Raw genomic sequence first — 19037 nt, 5'->3', positions numbered from 1 at the left:
TAAATAAAGTGTATTCTAGAGAAGAATATGTTTAGAATGTCATCAATAGAATGTTGTTTCAGATACAACAGTCCAATGGGCAATGGCTCTCAGTTGAAAGTCTTTTTCTTTTCTTTTAATCAACTTACTCTCTTTCTGCAGATTCTTTTTTCAATTGATTCATGATGATGACAGAATTTCTGTCTCTAGTCTCCACAAATTATACTCATCATTCTTCATTTGCACTAATTAGTCAACTACAAACTAAAACTATATTACATGAAGTTACCTGAAATAGTTGAAACTTGGACAAAAAATAATACAGAAATACCTGCAGAAATGGACAAGATTTGCTTCCGTTCTGTTACAGGAATTAAATTTATTGTCATTGCAGTGCTGATAGTGGTACTCTTTGAATGGACCTCTCAGAAAATGACCATTCATTTTTATTTTAGAAAAATGGTCCATCATATCATTTATTAATTAATTTTTTTTTTTTTAGAAAAATGGTCTTTTTAATGTTTCTTCCTTTCTTTAGAAAAAAAAAAGAGTTCCTCATCTTTTAGAAAAAGTTCGTCTGTAAGGTTTATTATTTTGTGGTTTTCGAGTGGATGCCATTTGAGATGAGCACCATTTACTGGTCCCTGGTGCTGCCGCAGGGGCCAGGGAGTAAGTGAAATCCTTCTGACTTTCTTCCATCGCTCGAAGTTTTGCTTCAATTGCTCGGATTTTACTTTCTCGGCTACAAAAGATGGAAGGAAAATAATGCTGCATGAATAGAAACGTCGAAAAGGAAAACAATTTGGGAACTCCTCTAATAAGAACTTGGCTTTTTGTTTTATGAAATGAAACTTAGCAACTCATGTTCTGCCACAAAACAAGTTGATTCTCTTAAATCTAGCAATTTTATTTTTTTTATTGCCCACAAGGGGCTAAACATAGAGGGGACAAACAAGGACAGTCAAAGGGATTAAGTCGATTACATCAACCCCAGTGCATAACTGGTACTTATTTAATCGACCCCGAAAGGATGAAAGGCTAAGTCGACCTCGGCGGAATTTGAACTCAGAATGTAGCAGCCGACGAAATACTGCTAAGCATTTCGCCCAGCGTGCTAACGATTCTGCCAGCCCACCGCCTTCAAATCTAGCAATCTTGAGACCTGGTCATCACTGGAACAAAGGGATGTGTTGGGAAACAATACCTGACACTTAAGAGGTGGGGCACAGGTGTTTCCTACAAATATATTGATGTCATATCAAAAGCTGGAGCAAAGTTTAAAACAGGAAACAATACAACTAACAATGATTCCAAATGACTTTTTTTTTTATTGTTTCATGTAAACCAGTGGTTCTCAACCATTGATAGGAAGGGCATCCAGCCATAGAAACCATGCCAGAACAGACAATGGAAACTGATGCAGCCCCTGACCTTACCAGCTCTGGTCAAACCATCCAGTTTATGCCAGCATGGAAAACATGTTAAAAGATGATGATGAAATCAATCCAGTTTGATCTAATTATTTCATCATTTTCCTTACTCCTCCACATTTAATGGGTTTCCTGCCAATTCAACTTCAGAGTTTACATCTCTTTTGTTTGAAACTTCCTTTTCATTAATAATGTTTCAGCAAGAAAATATTTTAGTGCAATTTGAAATAATTTAGGAATTGCAAGTTCGGATTTTAGTACAGTTAACAGTTTACTTGCTCCTGGGCTCTGACTGACAAGTTTTACTGGACAATTCAGTAACAAACAGTGTACTTAGCAATAAAAATGTTCCAATAAAACAAATTAAAAAAATGTAAAACCATTCTACTATATTTACACAACAAAACAAATGTAAATTAAGGGAAAAAATTAACTTTGTATCATGATTGGCAAAAATGCTCTGTAAAATATTAAAAGACAATGGAATAAAAGCTATTACACTATGTAACACAAGTTTTGTCCTTGGGTAGCAACTGTTATTTCCTATTTGCTTACCCTAAAAGTATGAAAGATGGCTAATATTTCCTTCAAACTTTGCTTTTGTTACATTTATTCAAACCCCAAAGAATCCCTTTCAACACGTGGCTATGATGCTCTCCCACTACTTCTGCTCATCATCAGTCATTACGAGACATGCTCAAGTGGTTAAGGTCAAGCAACTGACAAGCAAATTTCTAGTGCTGAACAGAATATATGTTGTTAAAATATTTCTGCTTCAGCAACTCAGTGTTGAATCTGTCTGAAATGTAACGGAAAATAGGACGGTTTCAAAACATTGATGTCCAGGTCATATAAGCAAAGTTTGAAGGGAATAGTAGTCTTTTCTTTTGATTTCTAGATAGGTGCAGGAGTGGCTGTGTGGTAAGTAGCTTGCTTACCAACCACATGGTTCCGGGTTCAGTCCCACTGCATGGCACCTTGGGCAAGTATCTTCTGCTATAGCCTCGGGCCGACCAAAGCCTTGTGAGTGGATTTGGTAGATGGAAACTGAAAGAAGCCCGTCATATATATGTATCATCATCATCATCATCGTTTAACGTCCGCTTTCCATGCTAGCATGGGTTGGACGATTTGACTGAGGACTGGTGCAACCGGATGGCTACACCAGGCTCCAATCTAATTGTGTATGTATATGTTTGTGTGTCTGTGTTTGTCTCCCCCAACATCGCTTGACAACTGATGCTGGTGTGTTTACGTCCCCGTAACTTAGCAGTTCGGCAAAAGAGACCGATAGAATAAGTACTAGGCTTCCAAAGAATAAGTCCTGGGGTCGATTTGCTCGACTAAAGGCGGTGCTCCAGCATGGCCACAATCAAATGACTGAAACAAGTAAAAAAGTAAAAGAGTAGAAGCAAATAGGAAATAACACTTACTGACCAAAGAAACAAAAAAATAATTTTGTTATTTAAGAAACTAACAAATATAGATTAGACTAAATAAATGCTGTTATCGTCAGCTTATTCCATTAATGAAATCAAGAACTTCTCAAATGTAAAATTGACAAAAAAATCCCGTCAAATCGATGGAATACTTTCAACTAACCTTAGTCCTGAATTACTGTCTATATTGCTTAATTTGGCATCTTCTTTCAAGACTTTTACTGTTAATGGTAAGCCGATATTTTGCTGCAATAAAAAAGATAAAACAAATAAAAAATCAAGAAGGCAAGGCAAAAACTGATTTTGCTTGGATGTAAAAAGAAGTAATACTGCTAATTTTGCCGAACAGTCTATCAATTCTGTTATCCATTAGCTGCCATATTAAAATATCTTGTGAGTGCTTCTCATCAATTACATAATGGAGCCATGAAGTTTAAGGCTTTTTGCATTAAGAAGAGCTTCCAGCTGTAGAAACCTTGCCAAATCAGATTGGAACCTGGTGCAGCCCCTCAGCTTACCAGTTTCCAGTCGAACCGTCCAACCCATGCCAGCATGGAAAGTGGACATTAAACAATGATAATGATAATGATGAAGGAAACTGGAACTAAAGGTATTCATTTGTGCAGACATGGCTAGGTGCAGCTACTTGATTTCAGGTTCAGTGTAACTGCATGACACCACAAACAAGAACCTATTATCATAGCATCAGTTAATTAATGTTTTGTGAGTGAAACGATGCAGAAAGCCATTAAAGGGACCATTCCTGTTTAAGAGTGACAGAATGAATTCATTTGCCTGATTTAACATCACCATCTGAGCATTGGATGACCAGAGTCTATTCTGCTGCAAGCATTCAAGCAACATCCCAAACCCAACCATAACCTCTTCCTCTAACTAGTCACGGAAACTTTTTTGTAAAGGGTCAGAGGTGCTGCCATTTTCCCCACTCTCTAATAAAGCCATTAAAATTACAAATCACCTGAACTAAATGGTTTGTAGTATTTAGTTACCTCCCTTTATATTCTTAGTTTGGGATCATCAAAATAGGAGACACTGGGTTTACAAGCTTTTACGAGTTTGATTTTCTGTTTATGAGTTTTCACTTGTTGAAGCATTCTCTGGGTACGAATTAACTCGTATATCAAGGTATTATTGCACAAGGACTGGGTTTCAGCATAATAATATTCTCTCCACAAAACTTTGTAGTCCATGGTATAAGATGAAGATATTTTTAAAAATTATAATTTTTCAATTCTTTTTATAGTTTAAACATTTTCCCTCACTGATGCAAAGAAGTTAAAACAACTAAAACTAAGTGCAAAACAAAATTTTGTTTTTTAACTTTGTAATTAAAAAGAAAATTCATTTCAAGACCAAGATTAAAATAATTTCTAACAGAATGTTTTGTATTTCTTTCATCACTAAAGAAAAATGTACTAAAGAAGATGAAATGCAAAGTTGACTTTGGCAGAATTTGAACTCCGAACATAAAGACAGATGAACTGCTGCTAAGCATTTTGCCTGGCGTGCTAATGATTCTGCCAGCTTGCTGCCGAAAGAAACTTCTTAAATATTCAACAACAGCACAATGCTGATACATTTTAACGAATATAGATTATACAAACAAAGTAATAAAAACATACATCTTTATCTGAATGTGCCAACTTGACAGATAAGTTTTTTGACAAAAGAAGCTTCCCATCAAGACATTGACAGGCATAACTTGCTTCCTGAAAGTAAACAAATAACAATCATAATTAGATTTCATTTTAGAGATGATGAAACATGGACTAAACAATAAATGTTGACACCTTTTTTTTTTTAAACTGTGGTTTATCATAAAATGAATAAAGACAATGAAAACAATAAAGTCAAACCCAGCAGTTGTTAAATTAAATGAAATCTCAGTAAATGATCTCACCTCTTTATTTTCATAAGTAGCAAAACAATATCCTCTGTGTTTACCCTGGTCTGGTCCTGATTTGTGGTACATCAAATCAAATTTCAAAAGATTACCAAATTTCTGAAGGATTTTAAGTAAAGCAAATCTGAAAGGTATATTTATATTGATAAATTATATTTATACAGCAACAGAAAGGCAGTATTTCACTGAAAAAGACATTTGGTGTATTTTGAATAGATATTAAATTAAACAGTTAGTATTACATGCAAACTCTTCAAGAACTTGGTTAGAATCATTTGATCCTTTCAAATTAATAGTGCATTCATCATCATCACTTAACATACATGTTGGCATGAGCTGGACTGTTTAAAAGGCTCTGACTCGGAAATAGTTACAAAGAGGAGTAGCATACACTCTACCTTTCATCCTGAGAGACCTTTTGTTATCAACAGAAGTAATAGCTCTTTGAACTTCCTCCAGCTGGTTCTTATTCTAACAACTTAATTTTTAGAACAACCTCCTCCACTGCTAATTTGGTCACCTAGTTAACAGAAACTGTCTACTACCTCTAAGGATCCTCCTGGGCATTTAAGAAAATTTATTTCTGATGTGTTCTTAGTTTTTATTGCTCCTGCACATCTGCCACAGACAAGACTTCTTTCTCTGTTAATCTTCCAGTGGTTCCAATGCACCTCTTGTGTGTCCATAGCCATGTACATAACCCTTTGATTCCAAGTTTTACTTTCACACCTGAAATTTTTATCTAATCCTGCTACCATTTCAGCAAACAGAACAAGGTTATCAGCATATATGGATACACTGTGTGGAATTACTACCTACATCTTTTTTACAAATCAAACACTGCCATTTTCCTGAAGGGATAAACATACTGTTTTGCTGCTTACTAGGATTTTGGTCTTTTCTAAATTCAAGGCCCTTTGATTCCAAGTTTTACTTTCACACCTGAAATTTTTATCTAATCCTGTTACCATTTCAGCCAACAGAACAAGGTTATCAGCATATAGTAGTTCCTATGAGTAAATCTTAAAACTCCTGTTATAGCCTGGAGAGCAATAATAAGGTGACTGAGAGCTGAGCTCCAGCCTGTACACTAAATTCATCACCATACTCATTGTTAACTGTTACCCTGCTGACAGAATCCTTGTACATGGCTTGGACAACTATCACCAGCCGTTCCTAGCTTCTGCAGCAACCACCAGATCAGGGAGGCTTTCTCCAGTTGACAAAAGTCAAGTACAGCAGTTTACTTTTGGCTAAATATTTTGTTTATTAGAAGAGCGTCAGTGGTACTTCTCCCTGGCACAAAATTGAACTGTATCTCAGCCAATCTAATCCTCTTCCTAAGTAGTTACACCATAACTCCTTCAGCAGCTTTCAACACCTGGTTCAGCAATTTGTTACCTTTGTAATTACTCCTCACTAAAGCCTTACCTTTACTCTTGAAGCAGTTAATTATAATGTTGCTAGGCATATCTTTCTGTACAACCTGATTAACTATACAAGTGACTAGGCCAAAGACTATCAATACATCAATCTAGATAAAACATAACTGGACTACCTCACGTGTATAAACTGCATGGACTTATACACAACACAATTAAATATTACATTGCAAAATGTGTACGGAGGTTCAAAACATATTCTAGATACCAAAGATGTGAATTACTTCCAAATATTTAAATTGCTATTTCTACCATATCCCTTTAGCATTCAGATTACTCTGTCAAATGTAATCTCTTTTTATTTACATTGCTTTAGATTGATCGTACATTATCTCATAGCTTTGAGATATCAATGATGTGATTGCATATTTTAGGATGACATTGTAGGACTAGGTGTGACGGTCTGGATCTGACTGGTTTGAATAGGTAGAATATTTGGGATGGTTTAAATGCTAATGGGTTAATTCTGATTAAGGGTTGAATGAGTCTTCTTAATGAATAGTAATAATTAGTATTTTCATCATTTTATAAGGATCAGTGATTGAGAATTGGAAAAGACAAAAGGTGCTGTTATACTTACTCTGTAACACGAGGGTCAAGGTTACCGATCCATAGTCTGCACTGGTCGGCAGCATTAGGATCTTGAGGTGGTGCTGGGAGATAAGTTGGCTGCAAGAGCAAAATGTGAGATTATATAGTGTTCACAACTTGGTAGATAACATTCTAAAACTAAAATGTAGAGGAATAAAGATCTGCACTTGTGAACAAGAAAGCTATTGTCTTTGATCTAAATCTGAATTAAACAAAATAACAATCTTGCTTTGTTCCTTTATACAAACACGAAATTTTCCAGATATCTAGAGTCATTTTATGGTGAACTTATTTACTTTGTAATGTTTAGGAAATGTTTATTTTTATGCCAGGAATGTAAATAAAATTTTAACTATTATCTATTTGTCAAAACCAGCCCATTTTATTTCCAAAATTATTATATTATATATTTTCATCATTTGTAAAGGAGTGGCAACATCAATTTCTGAAGACTATGTTAAGTATTTTAGTTATGTTCTGAGTTTACAGACTCCTTTCGTCTTTTCACCAAAATGGTTAAAATAATTATCAATCAAGTATCAGGAAAATTATATTAACTATACCTATCTAACATCATTATTTGGTCCAGAATTTGAAACCATTAAGGTGTCGAGCTGGAAGAATCGTTAGCACGCCGGTCAGAATGCTTAGCGGCATTTCGTCCGTCTTCAAATTCTGCTGACTTTACCTTTCACCCTTTTGGAGTCGATAAACTAAATACCAGTTGAGTTCTGAGGTTGATGTAATCGACTTACCTCCACCCTGAAATTGCTAGCCTTGTGCCAAAACTTGAAATTATTATGACATTATTAATAATGGCTTAAATTTTAGGACACGATCAGCAATTTAGGAGTGGGTAAATCGATTACAACAACCCCCAATACTTGACTGGCCCTATATCTTATTGACTCCGAAAGGATGAGAGGCAAAATTGACCTCGGCGAGATTTGAACTCAGAATGTAAAGAACCAAAAATGCTGCTAAATATTTTGTCCGGAGCTGACGGTTCTGCCAGTTCGTCGCCTTAATAACAAAAACAATAATTAATAAAATATGAGTCAGGACTTCAAACATTAATTAATTAAAGCAGTGAGTAGATAGTGATTTTTTTTTTTTTTAGCTAGTGGAAAAACTATTTAAGTTTCTACCTCAGCCTATTACTGGGATAAACAGTTAATAGTAGTCATAATAATTCATTTAGCTTACATCGACCAGAAACAAGAATAATTCATTCATACAGCTTGCAGTAGGATTTCAATACGCGACCCTATTGTCTGAAAGACTGACACAAAACTGTAAGTTGTTGAGAAATAGCTATCATTCAACACAAGTCTATTCTATTTTACTGACCCCGAGAAGGTGAAAGACAACGGGGGCCTTCGGGAAGATTTGAACTCAGACGAAAAGGCTCGAAATTAAATTAAACGAGCAATGTCTATTGTTTCTCTGTCAAACACTGCAAGGACAGCACGAATTTTTGTCAGAAATCTCTTGGTCACTCCTTTGAAATATTTTCAAATATCATTTCAAGTTCCTATAATATAAGGAAATATGTAAAGAATGATATAATTAAAGTGATAAACTTACCATGTCCGAAGTCATTTCACAACAAATTGTGAAGGGTTTACAAAAACATTTCTTAATTACAAACAAAAGCCTTTAAAAAGGAACAAGGAAACCAAAATCAGTCGCAATTCTCTCTATTATGGCTTTTTTAATGGCTTAGCTAAATATCTCATAAATATTTGTTTTAGTGATGGCAAAGCAGCTAATATAAGGGTTAATATTGTGGTTAATATTTAAATGAAGAGAAAAGTAAAAGAACTTAAAGGAGAAAATATTTTAAAGTAGTCAAGTTGGCAACGTGTAAAGCTAGCAACTAAATTAAGTTTCGTATTTAGTAATTCATCTTTTTTGTTTAGATTAATATTAATAATAGCAATAAGAATAATTAGTTATTATAATTAGTTTTATTTCTTTAAAACAATATTTGATTTATAAAGACTTATTTAACCTGCTATTCAATTCTACGTAGCGTTAGAGTGAATTGCTTGTAAATACAAAACTAGTTCTAGCCAAACATTTAACATGTGCCCCTCGGTTAGTAATTTTGGTTTCTTTTGTCAAAGTTTTTAGCTTTTATTATGTAAAAACATTTGTTCTTACATTTCTTTAATTTGACAAACGTGAGGTAACATCGTGGAATCAGAAATTTATTGATTGAATATATGTCATATGTATATTATTAGAAATAATTCATAAGTTTTGCCCTTGACAGGTTTCTTGTTTCGGTTGTTTTGATAAGTTCTTACTTGCAATAACTTCGTTATCACTTAGTCCTAGGTCAGATCTATAATCAAAGGCGTTTCAGCGGTGACCATCCCATCTTATTTTCATGCATAATGAATCATGGACTGTATTATCAAAATGTGTTTTTTCTTGTTGTGAAGTGTAATTGTAGGGAAGTTTGTCTGCTAGGTCGAGCGACAACCTTGCGGCTTCATTGTCTCGTGGAATAAAATATTTATTCATATTCATTAAATATATGTAATTGCTTCACCTTTGTAAACCGAGCTATCAATGAAGAGGTGATCCATTCTCAAAACCACCAAGAAAACAGAGAATTCAAATTATAAATACTGTGACCGGTGGATGAGGTTGTCGAACTGCAGGTCAGCTTCCAACCCAGCAGACTCATAATCAAAGACGTTTCGACCGTGACCATCCCATCTTTTTAATCAGACAGTGTATATAGAACTGAATTGTCCAACGCGTTCTTCCTCTTTTATACAGCAGAGTGTAATTTGAAGGAAATTTGGCTGTTTTTTCTAGCAGCTCGAGTAACCACCTTGAGGCTATTTACTGTGTCCTTGAGTGACAGAAACGTCCACTGCCGGCGATGCATTAATGTTTTGCAGTATTTGTCTTTCATTCCTCCATATTGCACCTTGACCGATGAGATTAAGAAGTACCTAACTTGAACTGAGCTATTTTTTGCCGTACATTCTCCCAAACATCCATTGTCTTGCGCAAGAATGAAAAACCAAAACAAAGCGAGCCCTAACTCGAGTTAATATCCCCTCATTTCTGGATCCCACTGGATGGGAAGAGACAAGATAGTCTTGCCCTTTATTCCTGGGTAAGAGGTAGGTGCCTCATCTAGAAGTCTATAACTTTGCACCTTCCCACATTCTAGATACTGCAGTAAATGGGAGGGTCACTGCTTCCGTAGCCAAACGGAACAAATTCTGCCAGCTCTCAACCTTGACATCACTAAATATTCTGAAGCATTTTGTTCAGTGCTGTGTCTATTCTGCTATCCAATGTTCTGGCAAATAATTATTTCTAACTTAGACCAGCAGTTTTGAGGAGAGGGTTTTTAATCAACACCATCCATCCCAAATACTTAACTAGTTCTTATTTTATTGACTCCAGAGAGATGAAAGGAAAAGTTGACCTTGGATAGATTTGACTCAAAAGCCAAGCATTTTCCCCAATACACTAATGATTCAGCGAATCCACCAATTAACTGCCCTTATTAATAATGGTTTCAAATTATGGTAAAAGGCCAACAATTGTGAGGGGAGGAGTTAGTGCCATCAACCCCAGTAATTGTCTGGTACTTTATTTTATTTGCTGCTACTACTACTACTACTACTACTACTAATAATAATAATAATAATAATAATACCTTTAAACTACTACTTCTACTAATAATAATCCTTTGAACTCAGAATGTAGCATTTCTCTATCACTACCACAGCTGTTGCTATTACTATTACTACAACTAAAAACCCCCTCTGGTCATGGATGATCATGAGATTACACCTAGAAAGTGCTCCTCCAAGGCACAAGTCTGGGCAAGGTTGTTTATGGGAGACTAGTAGTCACCCATGCATACCAGCCTCCCCTCTCCACACCACCAATGTTATCCAAGGGAAAGGCAGAGGTCAATTAAGCTGGGCACTGGTGACATTGCAGCTCATTTCTATAGCTGAGTGAACTGGAGCAATGTGAAAATAAAGTGTCTTGGTCAAGAATACAACACATGGGCTGGTCCAGGAATCGAACTCACTACTTCGTGATTGTGAGCCCGATGCTCTAATCGCTGCGCCACCGATCCTGTAATTAACATACTAACATCCTGATTACTGACCCAACTATAAGCTTTCTCTCTTTAATAATGTAAGAGCCTCAGGAATAATAATATATTGCAGCTTTTAATCTCCCAGTTTAAAATCTTCCTTTTAATACTATATTGCAGATTATGAATACATGGAGGGTTTTATGGCGACTACGCACTGGTCTCTTTTCAAAGGTACAACCTGCTTTTATCCAGAAATTTCCTTCCACTTTGACATCATTCAATAACAGGAGACAAATGTTATGTATGTTATCCAAATGTCATGGAAATATTGATCCAAGATCCAGTGTCTCACTAACTGCATCATGCAACTGGTGTCATATCCGTGAATATGCCAAAGCTTCCAAATCTAAGAAGAAAACAAGTAAGTATTGGATTTATTTTCATTCCGCATTCATTATTTACTAGTTATAATTATTATTGTCTGGGGTGGATCTCCAAATTAGCAAAATGTTACTGCAGAAACTGGTTGGGACTTTCTGTGAATGTTGCTCTATGAATCAGTTATTGAGAACTCTTGTTGAATGTTCTTCCATGAATCAGGTAAATAATTATTGTAAGGCAGCAAGCTGGCAGAAATGTTTATTTCGTCTGCCATTACGTTCTGAGTTCAAATTCCGCCGAGGTCAACTTTGCCTTTCATCCTTTCAGGGTTGATTAAATAAGTACCGGTTATGCACTGGCTTGATATAGTCGACTTTAACCCTTTGTCTGTCCTTGTTCGTCCCCTCTATGTTTAGCCCCCTGTGGGTAATAAAGAAATAAATAATTATTGTATAGCTAGAAACAAGAGAATTCCATTTATGTCTGTCACTAAGTAGGTGCACTGGATGGTACAGCCCCCTCACTATTCAATGGTAATGGTACACCCTCATATTTATAAAATACAATTTACAAACTGGATGGCATTTCCTCACTATTCAATGGTGTACCCTCAGATTTAGAAAATACAGTTTACACAAATCTTCCTATAATACAAATTAGTGCCCACCCAGAATATTCTGAAGTACCCTCAGGCACCAAAGTCTGGCAATGAGCCTAGTTGCATTAGCCAGTGTAATTCTCTCTTTTCATGTCATGATGATAGGGTGTAATTTGATTGCTATTTCTAGAAAATCTAGCATTCACCTCGAGAGGATGAAAAACAAAATTGAACTCACAATGTAAGGAACCAGAAAAAATATTGGTTTCAGGTGTTGGTACAGGGCCAGCAATTTTGGAGGAAAGAGTAAGTTGATTACATCAACCCTAGTACTCAACTAGTACTTATTTTATTGACCCTGAAACAGTAGCGGCTTGTATAGGAACTGCGGAACTGCAGTACCCCCTATTTCCACTTCATATCTAAGAGCTGCCACTGTTCTGAAAGGATGAAAGGCAAAGTCGACTTTAGTGGTATTTAAACTCAGAATGTGAAGAGGGATGAAATGCTGCTAAGCATTCTGCCCCGCTTGCTAACAATTCTGCAAGCTTGCTGCCTTAACTAGAATAAATATTATAGAATATTTCCTCTGATGCTTTAATTTTTTAAGATTCCAGTTATTTGGTTTTCTTTCTCTTTATCAACAATTCCACAAATTTCTTTAGTTTTCATCAATAAAAGGTAAAACTAATAAACATTTCCAAATGACTTTTTGAAGACTATTCCTTTGAAACGTTCTCAGAAATTCCTTTTTCTGCTAACAGGTAAACCAAAAGTGTTTGTTAGTGATGAGGAAATGGAGGAGATAATAAATTTGACAGCTTTCAAATCCGAAATGTCTAGTGTGTTGGAACAACTTCAAGTGGATTACTTAAATCAACTTTCTCTCAGAATATCCACCCGTAAGTTGTCCTAATTTTCACTGTCATCATTATAATTATTATTATTCTCATCAACATGAATTACTTTAATGTCTCCAAGTTCTTCATGTTGCTATAGACATGTCGTCTGTCTTCATTGTCAGTGCCTTGAAATAAAAATAACTCTTTCTCTCTCTCTCTCTTCTCATCTTATGCCAATCACTTCCTTCTTCACACTCAATGTTTAATGATCAGATTTTCCAACATATTCACCAACTGCACACTACTACTACTACCCCCCCCCCAACACGATATTATTGAATTTCTCTCTCTCCCTTCTCATTCTCTCTCTCGTTCACTCACTTCCTATACTTCTATTATTTTTACCATGTCATCTCGCTAATTCTCCCTTTCTGTTGTAGAACTTTATCTTTTTTTCTCTTTCTATCTCTTCTCTTTTATTCATACACACTATTGCCCCTCCTTTCTCACTCTTTCTTCCATCCCACCACTTATCTGTCTCTATTTCTCTCTCTCTCTTCCTTCACCTATCTATCTTTATAACACACATCTCTTGATATACTTTCTTTCTCTCTCTTCCACCTCTCTCAGCACAGCCACTGCTTTCTCCTTTCACATTCATATATCAATACAGAAAAAGAGAAACCAGTTGCCAAATATAGACACATGACATATAGTAATATTAATGATATTACTCTATTGCATAAGTTTAATCTAACATATCTTTGTTATTTCTCATTTAATTTCTGTGCAAAATCCTGATAACTCCACAATCCACTTATTTCAGGTGTTTTTGATACAATTACTGTGAAAATAGAAAATAAAGAATTTCCTCTCAACCAAATTGCTCAAATTATCCAGAAGAATCCATCTTTGATAGTGATTAATTTAAGGGAGTCAACTCAGGTTTGTCTACTGATTGTCTTCTCTATTATGCATATCTTATTACATTCTTTTCCGTTTAATATTAATTAATTCTATTATATTTGATGGCATAAAAGACTCCCCAATATCAGCTGCACATATTCAAGAAGAAAGTTCTTTTGTACATGGAAGCATGTAATATAGGCCAAACTTTGTAGGACCTGGGACGATTTTTTGAGAAATTTTTGAAGAAAAAAGTGCATCTTATATGTCATCAAACATAGTAATTATTTTCTCATTTACCATGTATATCTTTCGTCATATTACCTTAATCATCACCACCCCTTTATGACTCCATTATTTCATTTAATATTGATTTCAAATTTTGGCACAAAACCAGCAATTTCAAGGGAGGGAATAAGTCGATTGAATTGACTCCAGTGTTCAATTTGTACTTATTTTGTCGACCCTGAAAGGATGAAAGGCAAAATAGACCTTGGTGGAATTTGAACTCAGATGGTAAAGGCGGATGAAATGCTGCTAAGCTGTTTGTCTGGTATGCTAACAATTCTGCCAATTTGCCACCTTATTATTTCATTTAATATTAATTTACTGATTTATATCAATTGCTAACATAGATACAAGAGTTTGAAATTTCAGGGAGTATTGTTTATTAAGATTGGTTCCAATTCTTGATTGTTACTTATTTTACTGACTCCAGAATAATCCTTTCTACTATAGTCACAAGGCCTGAATTTTTCTAGGAGTAGAGGCTAGTTGATTACATCAGTCCCAGTGTTCTCAATTGGTACTTACTTCATTGACACCCCCCCCCCCCCGGCAGAATTTGAATTTATAATGAAAAGATGGCTGAAACATCATTAAACATTTTGTCCAATGTGCTAATGATTCTGCCAGCTCGCCACCTTTAATGGTTTCAAATTTTGGCACAAGGCCAGCAAGTTTTTAGGGTAGGGGATCAAGTTGATTACATTAACCTCAGTACTTAGCTGATACTTATTTCATTGATCCCCAAAGAGTGAAAGGCAAGGTCGGGCTAAGTGGAATTTGAACTCATAATGTAAAGACAGACACTAAGCATTTTGTTCAGTGTGGTAATGATTCTGCCACCTCACCACCTTACTGACTTCAAAATAATGAGACATGAAATTAACATTGGTTAGGGAAAGAAGATCTGTAACTAAATCTTCAAAGTATTTTTGCCCATCATTCTACAATTTCTAATATTCAAATAGATAACATAGCTGGCAGCTGTGTATTAAATGTATTTCAATGTTTGGCTGCAAGTTCAGATAACACTGGAGATTGCCTTTGTAGTTCTTTCTGTTAAAGTTAATAAAATAATATCTGAAATATATTGGTTTTAAATTTTGGTACAAGGCCACCAGTTTGGGGAAGGAGGCCAAGTCAATTAAATCAACTCCAGTGCTTAACTGGTACTTATTTTATCAGGCCCCAAAAGGATGAAAGGCAAAGTCAACTTCAGTGGAATTTGAACTCAGAATGTACAGGGTGTCCACAAAGTCTGGGTACATGGAGTAAATAAAATCATAACATAAACAATTAAATATAAGAAATAATAATTTCTTAAAGTATGTGTTAATCCCTATGTACCCAGATTTTGTGAACACCCTATAGAGATTGACAAAATGCTATTAAGCATCTTGCCCAGTATGCTAACAATTCTGCCAGATTGCCACCTTAAATATCTGAAATATATTGAGGATTGGTTCAGTTACCTGCAGAATTTGACAAATATTAAAATAACTGATTTATATTTTCTCTCCAGTATTTGCCAATAGTGAAGAATGCAATCATTAAATCAGGAGCTGCCATAAACCCTCAAGTGGATGGAACAACTATTTTTATTCCAATACCAAAGTAAGAACTCTGTTGTAATCACTTAATGAAAATTCTTGTTGATGCTGACTCCAGCTCCCCACAACTCAATCATTTTAGGATCTAAAATTTAGACTCAGCATTTTTTCATCTCTTCTCAGCTTTCATCAAACCCTTTCTCTTTATCATTTTAGTCTGTCTCTTCTGTGAATGTCTTCTATCAACTAACACAAGTATCTTCATTCTGGTCTGTACATTGTCCTGCTTAATTACCTGTCTATGTCAACATAGTCTTCTCTTCAGTGGACATTGGTGAAAAGTTCATAAGTTTAGTCACTGCTTAAATCAAGACATTATTTTTTCTCCAAAATAAGTTTGTCTAATCTCAACTTTCATTCTGAAAATTACCTTTTTCTTTGTTCCTTTGAAAGTGTTTAACATTAATAATAATAAATAGTATGGTGAAAAATAGCTTTCATTCCATTCATGGACTACATAGTTTATATGACTAGGTATTTTACCAGATTCTTGGTCATGGAATCATCATCGTCATCATCAGCATCGTTTTAATGTCCACTTTTTCATACTTGCATGGGTCAGATGGATTTCATTGAGACAGATTTTTTTCTACGTGAGACTTTCAAGTCCTATTACTCCAGTCTGTAAGTTAAGGCCAAAAGTGAGATTTAGCTTCCGAGCAAAATGCTGCATCGAATAAAAATTACTCTAAGTCATTTGGTAGTTCTTAAATCAAGTTATGTCATTATGTTTATGCTTAACATAACTTGTGTCACCCATAATAATAGTAATATTAATAATAATAATAGTAATAATAACATGAAAAGAAAGAATGGTGGCAGAGGACTAATTAGTATAGACCATTGTATAAGGAGTGAAAGGAGAACGCTTGCCGAGTATTTGATAAATAGTGATAAAGACCTGCTGCAATATGCTGTGAAAGATATAAAGTATAAATGCAGATGAAATGATGAGCAAGGAACAATTTAACCAAAGAGTTGAGGAGAAGAGAAAAGAAGACCCGCTTGAAATGAGAATGCATGGACAGTTTGAAAGGAATACACAAGGCGTTAAGAAGAATACAGCATTATGGGTATGGCTTGAGTGAGGTGATTTGAAACATACCACCGAAAGCCTGATCATTGCTGCACAAGACCAGGCTCTCGCTACCAATTCAGTGAAGTATAACATCTATAAAACTTCTGACATCCAGAAATGCAGACTCTGTGGAAAGAGTGTGGAAAATGTGACCCACTTGGTAAGTGGATATGAGAGCCTTGCACAAAAAGAATGCAAGCGCCGCCACGATAAAATGTGTGTGTATCTTCATTGACTCTTGTGCTGTAAATACCAATACGAAGTAACAGAGAACTGGTATGAGCATGTACCAAGTAAAGTTATGCAGGAGGATGGAAATGTAATGATACTCCGGGACCATGATTTTCAGATGGATTTTGTAATCGAACACTGTCTTCTCTTGCTCAATGAATGTTAGCTAAAATGGTTTGTTCTTCGTTAAGAACTTTTCCTGTAGCTGTTTCACTGAAAAGAAGACATCAGCCATTCCATTTCCTGACACAAACCCAAACTGCACCTTGTTTAAACTAATTCCCTTTCTGTCACTTTCATAATATGGTCCACAAATTCGATGCCTTTGTAGTTGGTCTTTTCTTAATTATCTTCTTAGCTCTTGTAGCAGTAGACAGTGATATTGCTATGCTAGTCAATGGAGATAACACTTCTTTGTATGGCCTGCTTGTAAATGGAAGTCCTATTTGTATATCTTACATCACTAGATATTTTCAATGTCTATTTCTCTTGGGTCTACAGCTTACCCTGCCTCTATATCTTTAATGACCCTTTTTGTTTAAAATCATTTCATTTCATTTGAGATTGTTAATGTACTTAAAAAGTACAGCACACAATATTCTCAATGTTAATGTACTTAAAAAGTACAGCGCACAATATTCTCAAATCCCTCTTATAATATGACATATTTGTCTTTTTGCCTTTGTAGAAAACAATTATGTAGCTTAACCCTTTAAATTTTTGTTTTGTTTAGAGTTTCAAAAGAACATCGTGAAAAGCTCTGCAAATCTGCTAAAACATTTTGTGATAAAAGTAAGCAGAAACTGCGTGAAATTTGCAATAGATATACAAAGAAATTGAAAGCTAACAAAGGAGCCTACTCAGAAGATTTACTTATGAATATCCAAGAATCAGTAAGTTTAACCCTTTCATTACCAACCCGGCTGAAACTGGCTCTGCCTCTGAGTACAAATCTCTTGTTTTCATAAACTTTGAATTAAAATCTTCCACCAAACCTTAGTCACAGTTTATGTTCCTAACACTAGCTGAGTAATAACTAAATTATTTTACTAAATTTTTTATTATATTTAAAGTAATTGAAAGAAACACAGAACATCTCAAAATAAATATAGTTACGAAAGGGTTAAAAACCTCTTGTTTGAAGAAATTGTCCTGAAGATTCAGGCATTTCCATATAAAAAAAAATTTCTGGTTTACGACCTGATGTCTTTATTCTCTATCATACAACTTGGCTATGTTATAGATGTGTGGTTACCACAGACAAACATCAGAAATAGTATGGTATGGCAGTTATAGAGAATCTAGAGTTTTTAGCTGTGTGTTGGGTTGGAACAATTTCAGTTCATACTAAACAGATCTATGATGAAAGATGTTCCAGTCGTGACTATCTTGTCAATTTGTATATCTATGACTACATTGCCTAGTGTTTCCTTCCTTTTATTTACAAAGTATGTGTGTGTGTGGGTGCTTTGAGGGTGATTTGGCTGTTGTTTCTAACGGTTTGAGTGACTGTACAGGCTCTCATATTGACTCGTTATATGTTGTTCCTTGTCTTGATGTTATTCACTGACATTCGACTATCATGTTTCCATTACAAATTGTTGATATCCTGTTCATATAAGTTATACAGGCCTTATGGGTAAGTGTCAGCGTTACATTATTACTAGCTTGTCTCTAAGTTCAGGTGAGGCCCACATCTGAGACAGTGCTGTGGCTACACACACTGACATCCAGGGAATGGTCTCCTAGTCATCATCATCATCATCATCATCGTTTAACGTCCGCTTTCCATGCTAGCATGGGTTGGACGATTTGACTGAGGACTGGTGAAACCGGATGGCAACACCAGGCTCCAGTCTGATTTGGCAGAGTTTCTACAGCTGGATGCCCTTCCTAACGCCAACCACTCAGAGAGTGTAGTGGGTGCTTTTACGTGTCACCCGCACGAAAACGGCCACGCTCGAAATGGTGTCTTTTATGTGCCACCCGCACAAGCCAGTCCAGGGGCACTGGCAACGATCTCGCTCGAAAATCCTACAGGAGCCAGTCAGGCGGTACTGGCAACGGCCACGCTCAAAATGGTGCATCTCATGTGCCACCCGCACAAGAACCAGTCCAGGGGCACTGGCAACGATCTTACTTGGCTTGCCGGGTCTTCTCACGCACAGCCCATTTCCAAAGGTCTCGGTCCGTAGTCATCGCCTCGGTGAGGCC

The 19037-nt window shown here is 35.7% G+C and overlaps 2 protein-coding genes across 9 annotated transcripts in view; one reads left to right on the top strand and one right to left on the bottom strand.

Moving 5' to 3' along the window:
• Positions 1-466: 466 nt before the first annotated feature.
• On the bottom strand, positions 467-8686 carry LOC106882231 (putative RNA-binding protein 18). The gene is made up of 6 exons (XM_014932835.3): positions 8393-8686; positions 6795-6883; positions 4770-4896; positions 4492-4578; positions 3012-3094; positions 467-721 (listed from the first exon to the last, which is right to left on the bottom strand). Exons 1-6 carry the CDS (start codon positions 8405-8407, stop codon positions 535-537), a joined length of 588 nt encoding a protein of 195 aa, XP_014788321.1. The 5' UTR covers positions 8408-8686; the 3' UTR covers positions 467-534.
• LOC106882229 (uncharacterized) overlaps positions 7969-19037 on the top strand; it is a 24483-nt gene continuing 13414 nt past the window's right edge. For 3 of the 8 annotated variants that reach the window (XM_052976185.2, XM_052976184.2, XM_052976183.2), the window contains exons 1-6: positions 10251-10424; positions 11070-11313; positions 12636-12773; positions 13540-13658; positions 15427-15518; positions 17557-17716. In XM_052976185.2, coding sequence (XP_052832145.2) covers positions 10350-10424; positions 11070-11313; positions 12636-12773; positions 13540-13658; positions 15427-15518; positions 17557-17716 — 828 coding nt within the window. In that variant the 5' untranslated portion in view covers positions 10251-10349. Of the gene's footprint in view, positions 8101-8772; positions 9952-10250; positions 10425-11069; positions 11314-12635; positions 12774-13539; positions 13659-15426; positions 15519-17556; positions 17717-19037 lie in introns of those variants that run through there. The other 5 variants (XM_089342049.1, XM_014932829.3, XM_014932833.3 and 2 more) reach the window with 4 other exon arrangements.

Source organism: Octopus bimaculoides, chromosome 25 (genome assembly GCF_046866305.1).
Source record: "Octopus bimaculoides isolate indiv1 chromosome 25, ASM4686630v1, whole genome shotgun sequence".
Classification (NCBI taxonomy): Eukaryota; Metazoa; Mollusca; class Cephalopoda; order Octopoda; family Octopodidae; genus Octopus; species Octopus bimaculoides.
Note: the sequence above shows the minus strand (reverse complement) of the source record. Positions and strands in the feature narration are given on the sequence as shown.

What these genes read in the sequence shown, in the direction of transcription:
- LOC106882231 (XM_014932835.3), bottom strand. An exon ending in TGGCACATTCAGATAAAGAT is followed by an intron (nt 3,095 to 4,491) that starts GTATGTTTTTAT and finishes TTTTTATTGCAG; the next exon opens with CAAAATATCGGCTTACCATT. An exon ending in GACAGTAATTCAGGACTAAG is followed by an intron (nt 722 to 3,011) that starts GTTAGTTGAAAG and finishes CATCTTTTGTAG; the next exon opens with CCGAGAAAGTAAAATCCGAG.